We start from the raw sequence: 12,035 nt of genomic DNA, 5'->3' as shown, positions 1-12,035 counted from the left end.
TGATACAGCAAGCCACTGTCTGAACTGGTATGGGACTGGGACTTTCTGACTTCCAGGCCATCAAAAAGTCTTCAAGGATTCTGGGGAAGCCTACTTCCCTGATTTCTGGTCATGCAGTTTGCATGGGTAAGAGTGGATTATTTTGGAAACCAGTTGTGGGCCACACTGGACACCTCTGTGGGCTTATGCCTTGGTGCAGCAGAGGGGTTAGCTCTGGGCAGGGTAGGGAGGGGTCATCAGCTTGGGTCTACAAGATGGTTCCACTGTTTCCTAGCTCTGTGACCTTAGGCAGGTTACCTAACCTCTCTGTGGTTCATAGTACTTCACATGGTTATTGTGAGCATTCAATGAGGCATAATTTATAGTGTTGATCTGAATGTTTCCTGAGAAACTAGAGGAGCTCCATAAATTTCGGCTGGTGTAGTACATGTACAATGAATATATGTTGGATTGATAGATAACCCAACTCCTTGTAAAGTGGAGGTTTGATACTGTTTGGGGTCACCGCTGTCCCCTCTTGAGTGTGGTAGTGGCAGCTCGGAATATACCACATGGAAGACATCATCCAGCACACAGAGATGACTGCTCATTTATGGCTGTAAGATTTATGGCACAAAGAGAAGAGGTGGATAGCAAAGGCTCACTCAATAAATGCTAACACTGGACACAGACTCGAATTCCTTGCAGCCAAGGTCGTTTCTGTGAAGCCTGAAGGTTACTTTTCATGAGTGTTACAAATCTGGAGAAGAAATCAATTGAGGACCACAAAAGGAACTTAACTTAATTTGCTTTCCCCCATCTTTTAAAATCAAGACAAATAGAAGCCCATTAACCTACCTTTCAAAAAATTACTACAAAAAGCAATCAATGCTAACCAGTAAATCCAACTGATAATAAAAACACATATGATGTCTCTGTATGTTGTCAGTGAATAAGATTGACAGCGTGGGCAGAAGTCAATTGGGGTGAAGGAGGAAGAGAAAAATGTAGAGGGGAGAAGGAGGCAGGAAGGGCGTGTAGAGGAGGACCAGAGAGAGACTCAAAGGGTAGGAGAAAGAGTGGTTTGTGAATTTACAATAATTATTTCACTTAGTACTCACAAAGCAACCCCAGGTAAGTATCACAATCCCCACTTTACATAGGGGGAAACTAAGGCTGAGTAGACTAAGTCCCATCTCCAGTGTCATTTAAGTAGGAAGTGCCAGAGCCCATTTTGAGAAAGGCCTGTTTGATTCAAGGTATACGCCTTTTTGCTCTAGTCTATCCTGTTTTTCCCTCTCTGTTCTCTGACTCTTCTGTTTCTTCTTTTTCTCACCTCTCTGCCTTATTCTCTCTTCCCTGTCTTCCTATCCTCAATCTCTCTCCTCACTCTCTCCTGACCACTGAATGTCATTCTCATCTTGATTCTTGGCTTGTTGGTGTATCTCTACCAGAGACCTTGGGGTATAAGTCATATTTCTACAGCCACTCCCTTCTCTGACTTGCTTTGAGGGCTCAATGCTATTACTTGCATATTCTAGTTCATTCCAGTCTTATGTCTATGGGGAGGAAGAAAGAGAAGCTCCTCTCCATGGAGAGGAAGAAAGAGAAGCTGACAAGCAGAAGTTGCTAGGGGAGTAGCCACCTGCTCAGAGTATACTTTTCTTGGTTCTTGGGATTTTAAAACAATGTGTGCTAATATTGAATTCTGCTTGTTGCTAGTGAGAATAAGATGGGAACTGTAGCTTTCTGTGTGATGGATGCTCACCCAGTAGAGACTGTTCTCTTGATGAGGGAACAGGATTGGGGATGGGGTCTCTGCCTGACATCCCAATGCACAGACCCAGAGGAATCTGAGAGTTGGAAGGGACTCTGATGCAAAATTTTGCTCCTTTGGGAGGATGAGACAATTTCAGCCTATACTTATGCCAATATACCTTCCCCACCCCCTAAAATCAAGCCTCTGAATCTGAAATGTCATCAGGGCCCACTCCTCCACCTCTTCACTTACTAAATGCCCACTTGGCTCCCTGAAGATCATCTCTGAAAGCTGGATCCAGCAATTCTGTGTTCAGGCTGGTGTACTAGGGGCAGACCTAATGGGACGTGAATGCCAAGGATGATGCATAGGATCTGACAGAGGGAGCTTAAAGCAATGTTCTTGTTCCTTAACTACTGCATGCCCATAGATTATTAGACATGGCAGGTGGAGGAAGGATATAGAAGCAGGATAGCAAGGTGAGTGGCTCATTAAAACAGAGGGTAGGACTGGAGGTCATTAAGGCTTAAAATGCACATGTCCTAGAGTGCTCATCATGATGAACTGGAAAGGACGCGGACAAGGAACCCATAGCTCTACATGGGCATAAGCAAATAGTTTTCTGCCTTTGTTTGATCTGTCAACATTACAACAGCCCTGATTCAGTACATGATAATGTCCGCTTCACAGATGAAGAAATTGAGGTGCAGGAAGGTAACTAACTTCCCCACAGTTGGCCTGGGCATTATGGTAACCCGTTCATGTACTTCTGCCTGCTAGCTGTGCAAGAAGAAAGGCAGAGGAGCCGGGAGCGGGCCGAGAGTGAGGCAGAATGTGCCAGTAGCAGCCATGAGGATATGCCTGTGGAGAGGATTCTAGAAGCTGAACTTGCTGTTGAACCAAAGACAGAGTCCTATGGTGACATGAACATGGAGAACTCGGTATGTGGTGTGGGTCGGCCATCTACCTCCCAGACAGGACTCGAGATGAGAAGGGTGCATTGGAGTCCCAGAATCTGTGCCTCAATGTACTTCTGTTCCTTTCTCAGACAAATGACCCTGTCACCAACATATGCCATGCTGCGGACAAGCAGCTTTTCACTCTTGTGGAGTGGGCCAAGCGTATCCCCCACTTCTCAGATCTCACCTTGGAGGACCAGGTCATTCTGCTTCGGGCAGGTAAAGGTTTGCAGGGCTCCTGTCTTCTTGGTATAATCACTTGGGCTGCCATCTTGAAACTGGCTTGGGATCCCCAAACAAGTGACCCGATGGGGCTGTCACCCACCTAAGCAGAAGACAGAATAACCGTATACAGGGCTCTGCTCTTTTTTATATTATTTTTGAGTTCTTTGATTTGGATGGCCCTTCCCCAAAACTTGTATTCCCAAATGAAATGTTGTTTATTAATGGAGGGATGACATTATTTTCCATGCCAATTTCACTATGGCTTTAGTATTTGGTATAATTTTCCAAGAGAATCAAGTCATCGTGATTGAGGTTAATCTGAAGTAGTGTCTCATTATTTTCATGAAGTTGGAAAATAGATACCTTCCCATTTCACATGGGAAGAGACTTTTATTCAAGCTTGAGCTAGATAGATTCCAAGGTGCCTTCCTATTTTAAGAATCTATGTGTTGCGTTCAGTTCTCGAACGCTGTGCTGTTGACATAAACCATTTCTCTTTTTTGTCACTGGGCCAGTAGAAAGATTGGCTGAGCACTGTGGGCCAGTCCTCTCATTCCACCCCTGTTAGATAATGAACCATCACTGAGTGTCAACCAAAAGCTACATTCTGTGCTGGGACTACTAGAAAATGCTCAAGAGATAAAACTAGGCTGTTGGGTCCTAGAAGCAGACACTGCGTGGCATAATCACATTATCCACCATGGCAGCTAACATAGTGACTTGCACCCATTATCAATTCAATCCATGTTTGTTGATTGCTTGATGGGGGTCGGGGTAGGATGGGTAGGGGGCAAAGTCCGTATCCTCAAGCAGCCCTGGAGACTGGGTGTGTGTGCAAGGCCACAAGTCAGGAGACCTCAGTCTTACCCTTTGTTTTCTTATTAATTAACTGTGTGGTCTTAACCAGCTTTAACCTCCCAGGATTTCCGATTCTGCTTTTATTATGTGGGGATAGTGATAGAAACACTGGACGATTGTCAATGAAGCAAGAACGTGGTGAGTTTTCCCTCAGGGCCCCCTCCTTCTCTCTGCAGGGTGGAATGAGTTGTTGATTGCCTCCTTCTCCCACCGCTCAGTCTCTGTGCAGGACGGCATCCTCCTGGCCACGGGTTTACACGTGCACCGGAGCAGTGCCCACAGTGCTGGGGTTGGCTCCATCTTTGACAGGTGGCTCTCTTCCACTCTGTGCTTGCGCGTGCATGTGTGTGTGTGTGTGTGTGAGTGTGTGTGAGACATACATGTTCACGTGCACCTGTGCCTATGGGCACTGGGGTGTGTATTCTGGGATGTAGGAGGGACAGCTCAGACAGCTGCGTGCGGCTAGAAGCAGAGACTAGTAAGCACATGAGGACGTAACATGGGGATTAAAAGAAAGGATTTGCTGTCACAAAATGGAGCCAAAGTCCAGCATGGGGCCGGGCAGCTGGGAAAGCTGTTATCCCTGTAGAAGTCCAAAGAGGAGCCTAGTCAGAAACATGGCCTACTAAGTTGGGCTTGGGGAGCGTGAACTTCTTTCCCGGGGGTAGGGATGGGAAGAGGCTCCAGGGTCTAACTGCAGGAGGCAGGAAAGGTGGCCTGAGGTGTTTGCTGGACCCTGCACCAGGAACTCTGGGTAGGGTCTGTGGCAAAGCAGACCCACCTGATTAGGAAACCAGAAGCTCAGTCTGGGATTCTGTGCCTTAGAGGAGGCTAGAGGAAGATAAAGCCCTGTGATGTAAAGAGATGAATGTAACGAGCAGGGAGTAATGACTTGGGATGGACCATGGAGAAGTGAGAAGAAGTCAAGGTTGAAAATAGCCCCTCAGGCCCCATAGTCCCTTTCTACCTCCATCATAAATGTGCATGTCCACCCACGATGCCTCTGTTTTCGTCCCTGGCCTTTCCCACAACATGTTTCACACAGAGACCAACATGGTCTTTGGTTGGTTCAGCACCTATCATGGGGCCTGGCGATGTCTACCTTGCCACTGAGCATCACCCTGTGCTGTGTTCTTCCAGACTTGGGATGCCCTCTCCCTGCTGTGCTGTTGCATTTCTACTAGTTTTCCAATCCTCGAGGCTGCCTTTCCCCACCCTCACGTTCACAGCTTCCTCCTCTGTGTTCCCTTGGCTTTTGCTCAGTTATTTATTGACAGTATTGCTGCATGTTGTTTCCATGTCTGTTTCTTCAATTAAACCGTGAGCCACTTGAGATCAGGGATTGCCTCTTCTTCACCTCTGAGCACCTTGTACTAGGCTCATCATCTGGGAGAGGGGGTGAATCCATAATAAATATTGGTCACATTCATTTTATCAGCTCTTGACCTGTTGCTCACAGTTTGCTCATCACCTGCCATTGTTTCCCATGAACAGAGTTCTGACTGAGCTCGTCTCCAAAATGAAAGACATGCAGATGGATAAATCGGAGCTGGGGTGCCTGCGCGCCATTGTGCTGTTCAACCCAGGTGACTTGTCCCTCCTCTGTGGTCGACCTTGGAGACTCTGACATTCTTTGGTTCCCCAGCTCAGCTGAGATGCAGAAGGCAGTGCCTGAGGGCAGCAGACCTTCAACTCTGCATGGTCTCTACTCTTGGTGCCATCTTGCAAAAGTCTTGAATGGCAGGGAGTGTGTGTGTTGGGGATCCAACAAGTGACTGTGGTCTAGGGTGGCAGTGAAGGAATGGGTAGAAAGTGGTGAGATTATGGATATTATTTTGGGAGTAAATTCAATGGGATGGGTAGGTGGGTATGGAAGAAAGGGATGTAAAATAGAACTCTCAGAGTCTTTTGGTTTTGTTTTCCTGAAAATTGGAAATGGAGTTTTCATTGACTCAGATATGGGTTGTTAGGTAGGGTGGATAGGAATCAGGACTTGGTCTTTGGCCATTACAATCTGGATGGTCAATGTCCAAGGGTTGCTGTCCAGGAAGCAATCGTTTCTGAGTCTGGCATTGAGAGCAAAGCCAGGGTGGAGATGTGCATCAAAGCCCGTCCGCCTAGCCCCACCCAGTAGGGAAGACTCTGGCACAGATGAGCTTATCCAGGGAGAGAGTGAAGGTGGAGCAGGGAAGAGGGCTGAGAGCACACTGACTTGAGAGATGGAAGAGAAAAGGAAAAAGGCAGCAAAGGAGTTTGAGGAGAGAACCGGAGGAGTGGTGTCCTGGAGGCCAAGTGGAAGAGTATTTCCAGAAGGAAGCAGAGATGAGCTTTGTCAAATGGTGCATCAAGGGAGATGAGTATTCCGAGGTACAGAGTAACTTGTACACAGCTTCATCTCCAGAAGGAGGCAGTTAGCTCATCGATGCAGGACATGGGTTTGGTTCTTTTCTTGTGCCCCCTCTCACCTCTCAGTCCTTGCTTCACATGTACTAGGCACTCAATAGAGGTATGAAGACACAATTTCAAGAATTGCTTGGACATAAGCTCTCAGCAGTGAGTGCCTTTGACCCGAGAGTTTATTGGGAGTACAGGCACAGAAAGAAGAGCTGAGGACACAAAGAACTGTCATTGTTTATGTCACCACTGTTCCCCACCCAGCCTGTCTGTAGTGGTGCTGGGGGAGGGGCTAGAGTGAATGGGCACAGCTTCTGTGGAAGGTGTCCACCTCATGTGTATCAAGAAGTTAAACCAGTCATCTCTTGCAGATGCCAAGGGTCTGTCCAACCCCTCTGAGGTGGAGACTCTACGTGAGAAGGTTTATGCCACTCTGGAGGCCTACACCAAGCAGAAGTATCCAGAACAACCAGGCAGGTGAGGGAGTGCTGGAGAATTGTACTAATAACAACAAATATTCTTACTAGCAGTTAATGAATGGCCATGTGCAGGAGACATGGTCTGGATATTTTCAAATATTATTTCATCTTCATAATAAGCTGAAGGTTGCTATGGTGTAGCCTCCGTGAAACTGGAGAGCTGTCTTGCTCACTCTTCACCATCAGCGCCTAAAGCAATGCCTGACACATATATCCATCTTTACATGTTGGATGAACAAGCAGATGATTGCATGGCTGTGGCATCATTAGCTGCAGCTTCTAACAAGGCGCCAAGGCTAAGGAAAGTTAAGTAACTACCTGACACCACGGAGCTTGTACGGGGTGCACCTGGGATGTGAACCCAGGTCCAGCTCATTTCACAGAACTAGTGCTTTTCAGTGTGGCTCCCAGTAGAAGCCGCCTGCAGAGGCTTTGTTGTTTTATAGGAGGTGATGAATGAATGCAGGTAGGCAGCATCAGCTCTTGGGTGATGGGCAGGCCGAGTGTGTTAGGGGGATGCACTGTGTTCTCATCCCTCACAGGCTCTGCCAGCCAAGAGGGGTGGCTACTGGTCCCCGAATCTGGGTCTGGGTTCCTCATCTGAAAAGGAGGACATTGATCAGAAGAGCTCTGGGTAGAGGTAATCTCCAGGTGTTAACAAAAAAAAAAAAAAAAAAAAGACTTCCCAAAGCACAGTCAAGTGAAAACTTCCTCTTCTGCTAACTAATTAAAAAGAGACCATGATTCTTAAATATCACAGAAAAATCCAAAAATGAAACCTGAGTAAACTACTTTGAAGATACTAGTTTTGTTTTTATGTTAACTTCATATGGTCCCAAGTCTTACAAATGACTCTTAATCCTTTGTAAAGTCTAATTTCCATCCAGCTGTTTTTCCGGGATCATAAGCCAGCATCTATCAAATGTCCAGATGAGACAGAGCTTTGCTGTTTCATAGGAGGTGAGGAATAAATGCAGGTGTCAGCCCTTGGGTGACGGGCAGGCCGAGCGCGCTAGGGAGATGCACTGTGCTCGCACCCCTCACGCTGGCCAGCCGTGGAACACAACCTAAGTCTATTTCTTGCTGACAAATCAGTTCTGGGCAGGCAGACAGGCTAGAGAGTTGACTCCTCCACGCCCTCACTTGGGGGCCTAGGCTCCCTCTTCCTTGGGGCTCGCCATGTCCCAGGGCTTCACTGTTCTGCATCCAGATGAATTGTCAGCTGAGGTGAGCCTTGTGGGCCGGGTAGAGGTGTTTGCAGGTGATGCCAAGAAGGAAAGGGACAGCGGACTTGGCCGACACCTGGCAGTACCTTCCACATCTGCAGCAACCACTCAGTTCATGGCTCATGGGAGCGCTGGAAAAATGCTAACTGCAAGCCCTGTGTTGGATGATTTCTATTGAATCTTCCAGCTCTTAGGCAACATTAAACTTGGTTTTTGAGGACATGCAGTGTGCAAGGCATTAGAGTTACAAGGTGTAGACTCACTCTTTTTCTGTAATTGGTTCTAGGTGCTGCTGTTTAGTTCTTTAAAAACAGGAAAAAACCCCTATATTTTGGTGGGAGGAAGGAAAATATTAAAAAAATAAAATAGATAATAGAAATTGGTGGTAGATTTTGGGGGCCCTTTTCTCTCTAGTACCCTCGTGTACCTATGCACATATGCAGACTGTGTACAGTTAGCTCTTGAACAACTTGAGCTTGAACAGCTGACCTTCATGCAGGCTTTTTCAGTAAATGCAGCTGGCTCTCTGTATCGGTGGGTTCCAGTCCTGACCCAACCAGCCCACCACGTGGATGACAGCCCCGCGGATGGTTGCAGAGGGCAGATTGTAAGGGACTGGAGGGTTTTGGTGTTTGTGGAAATCCTGAAACCAGTTCCCCAAGGATTTCAAGGGATAAGTGTAATCAACATTTTGGGGAGTCAAAGCTATACTCAGATTTCTGACTGTGTGGGGGTCAGCACCCCTAAACCCTGCCTTGTTCAGGGCCTCCCCGGTGGCGCAGCAGTTGAGTGCTGGGTTGTGAAGCTGTCTGCAGCCTCTGCAGAACTGGTTTGATCCCTGGCCACTGGGCGAGGGTCCCACATGGTGCACAGACCTCTCCTGCTGCCCCCTGCTCCCCTCAGCAGTGTATTTTGTCAGTCTGCCTGTTCTGCTCTCTGCTCTGGCTCTGGTGAATTCTCTCACCCTCTTGCGCTTCTGACTGTACCCAGTGCTTGTATAAATAAATAAATAAATAAATCTTTAAAACAAACAAACAAAAAAAAACCCTGCCTTGTTCAAAGGTCAACTGTATTAACAGATATGAAATCATAAGTTTGAGGTATTATTTTCTTCCCTTAGCCATTCTAGGCATTTTATCAGATTATTGAAATGTATCAAATGGTTGTTTTCAATGGTTTTGTGATATCTCATGGAGTAGATGGACTCATTTGTTTAGTCACTGCCCTGTGGTTGACATTAGGTTAATTCTAATGAATATCGCTACACACTGTGGAACCCGACTTTTCCTGGGAAGGGGGTGACAGGGCCTGGGCTGCTCCAGGCACTAGGGAGATGTCAGTGCTGTTGCCTGGATGAGGACAAAACCTGAGAGCCCAGGGATAGGGTGCTGGAGTTGGCCCCCTGCATGTTCCCTGCCTGCGTTCAGCATAGCCTGGACAGAGGTGAGGCGCCTGTGGCTGAGCAGACACATAAAGGATGTCACTTGGCTCAATCAAGTAGGTAAGTATGCTGTAGGCGGTCACCTCTGGTTTGCTGAAACTGCTAGAAGGGGATCCTGGAAATACCAGGTTAAGGTAGTTTTCTCAGTGGTGGAGTGCTGCCCCACCATGGACACTTTTCAGAAGTGCAAATCACAGGGGACGAAGGAGTTGGGCAGTCTAGTCTGAACGCTGAGATGAAACTCTGGAGGGGCAGGGCTTGCCACACAAGCTCTTTCCTTTCCTGTCCCCGCCACCCGCTGCCCCCTTAACGTTGGCTCTCCCTCCACACACACACCTTCGAAGGTTGTGACTCTCCCTTGCTGCTAAACACGGGAGTCAGGGCTGCGGGGCCATCCCAGACTCTCTGAGGGCCTGTCTGTCTACATTGCTCCCTGGGTTCCTGGGTCCAGCAGGGACACTCAGCATTTCACATATTGTAAAACTTTGGCATGTTTGATGTCAAAAGCTGTGTTTTCAGAGTTCCTCTGGTCTCACTTTGTCCTCCACAGAGGAGCTGTTTCCTCTCCCTAATCCCCTCAACCCTTTCATGGCGGGGCTGCTGGGAGACCTCTGCCTGTGCTTTCCTCCTAAGTGCCCTCCCGACGCACCCAGGGGCGGACAGTCACAGTTGTTGGAATGTTCCTGATGGCGTTGGTGTTGACTTCCATCTTTCTCTGCAGGGAAGTCATTCCTACCTTTTTAGGTGGCACCCCTTTATTTTTCCTCGAAGCCACATTTCCTTAAAACTTCATTAGCATGAATATAGAAACACACTCACCTCCCAGGAGTACTGTGATTCCAGTTTGAACCTTCTCGTAAAATAATGTGCTGCTCAGTGCTAGCCCAACCCAACTAGGAGGTGTCTGTGGAGTTTCCATTAATAACTTTAACAGCAAGGGCCTCCCTGGTGGTGCAGCGGTTGAGCGCTGGGCGGAGAAGCTGCACACAGCCTCTGCAGTGCTGGTTTAATCCCCGGCTGCCGGCGAGGGTCCCACATGGCGCGCAGACCTCTCCTGTTGCGCCTGCTGCTCCCCTCAGCAGTGTTTTCGGTCAGTCTGCCTGTTCTGCTCCCTGTTCTGGCTCTGGTGAATTCTCTCACCCTCCCACGCTTCTGACTGTACCTAGTGCTTGTATAAATAAATAAATAAATCTTAAAAAAATAACTTTAACAGCAAGATGTCAAAGGATTTTGAGCGATGAAGGGCCACAGAGCAGGCTGAAAAGTGTCACAAGTGGAGGGGTCTGAAAAAGACGTGCAAATGTGAGACAAAGTCACTCACTGGCCTCTCTCGCGGTTGGCCCTCACAGCCAAGGTCCTTGATTACAGGACAGTGTGTGTGAGTGTGGCAAGCTGAGGTCACACAGGGTAGAGTGACTGTAATGTGTAGGATGAGAACTTTGGGGAGAGGGGCTGCCTCCAACCCCAAACCTCTGCCTGCCCCCAACCTCACATATCTGTCTTGTACCTTGGCCTCCATCATGTCTATCTCCTGGCGGTGCTCCCAGGAGTCAGCACATGCATGACCTACACATCCCCCCCGCCCTGACTCTGCGCTGAGTCTTTCGACAAATCTTCACAGTGCAGACAAGGGTTCAGAGAATGGGGACACCAGTTAGCTGGGGTTACAGACAGAAGTCTCCAGGGGCACCTGGCTCTTCTCCACCTTGAATGAGGGCTGAGGACAATGCTGGGACATGCACACAGGATTCAAAGGATGCTCCAGGGCCACCTGTTCCACCTCCTCCCTTTGAGAGTTTAATTCATTCTCTGGCCTATTCCTGAAGCTCTCTAGGGGCAGGGTCTGTCTTAGCCGCCCCTTTAGCTCTCTCTTCCATCACAGAAGAGCAGAGAAGCCTCCTGTCCAGACTGCTGGATGGACTCTTCCAGTTCCTAACACCCCCTGTTCCTTGCAGGTTTGCCAAACTGCTGCTGCGCCTCCCTGCCCTGCGCTCCATTGGCCTGAAATGCCTGGAGCACCTCTTCTTCTTCAAGCTGATTGGGGACACGCCCATTGACACCTTCCTCATGGAGATGTTGGAGACCCCCCTGCAGATAACCTGAGCCCCAGCAGCCGCAGCACCCCAGCTGGGACCACCCCGGGCAGGTGTGTGTGGACCCCGCCCTGCACACGACCCTCCACTTCCCACCCCGACCCCCTTCCTCTTCCCAAAATGTGATGCTTCTAATAAAGAAACTTTCTACACATGTGACTTTTATAGGTGGAGTTTTGTATAAATGTGGAAGGTAACCTTTGTTTGCTAGCTAAGGGGTTGGGAAATCGTTCTGGAAGTCCTCGGGAAAACTAGCCAAGCCTCTGTACATATTTGGTTTAAATTATTTTTTCACTTGCCATGGAAAGTAAACGGACGAACAATAAAATAATATATATGATATTGGCACTGCTTGGAGCACGAGGTGTGTTATTGTGCCCAGGGAAATGATCTCAGATGTGGGAGGAATGGTGCTGGGGTAGAGCTGGGGAAGGGGATGCACATCCTGAACAAGAAACCCCACAGCTGAGCACAGGCCCCTTTGCTCAGGAGCAGGCGGACCCTGGAGAGGTAGGTAAAAAACAATGTCTTTCACTGTCAGTTTGGAGGTTTTTTCTTCCTATGAATAACGAGCTGAGTTTTTTCTTCCTATGAATAATTATGCTGCTTGGGGGAAATTGGG

The 12,035-nt window shown here is 48.2% G+C and overlaps 1 protein-coding gene across 1 annotated transcript in view; it reads left to right on the top strand.

Moving 5' to 3' along the window:
- The window catches only part of RXRG (retinoid X receptor gamma), a gene marked incomplete at its 5' end in the record, with an annotated part of 44,958 nt that extends 33,388 nt beyond the window's left edge, over positions 1–11,570 (top strand). Inside the window, 6 exons of the mRNA XM_084250477.1 lie at positions 2,519–2,679; positions 2,787–2,916; positions 3,957–4,089; positions 5,275–5,366; positions 6,546–6,651; positions 11,276–11,570. Of these exons, the coding sequence (XP_084106603.1) occupies positions 2,519–2,679; positions 2,787–2,916; positions 3,957–4,089; positions 5,275–5,366; positions 6,546–6,651; positions 11,276–11,423 (770 nt within the window). The 3' untranslated portion in view covers positions 11,424–11,570. The remainder of the gene's footprint in view (positions 1–2,518; positions 2,680–2,786; positions 2,917–3,956; positions 4,090–5,274; positions 5,367–6,545; positions 6,652–11,275) is intronic.
- Positions 11,571–12,035: the final 465 nt, after the last annotated feature.

This window comes from Talpa europaea (genome assembly GCF_964194135.1).
Source record: "Talpa europaea genome assembly, chromosome: 12".
In the NCBI taxonomy this organism is placed as follows: Eukaryota; Metazoa; Chordata; class Mammalia; order Eulipotyphla; family Talpidae; genus Talpa; species Talpa europaea.
This window is presented reverse-complemented; position numbering and strand designations above follow the sequence as displayed.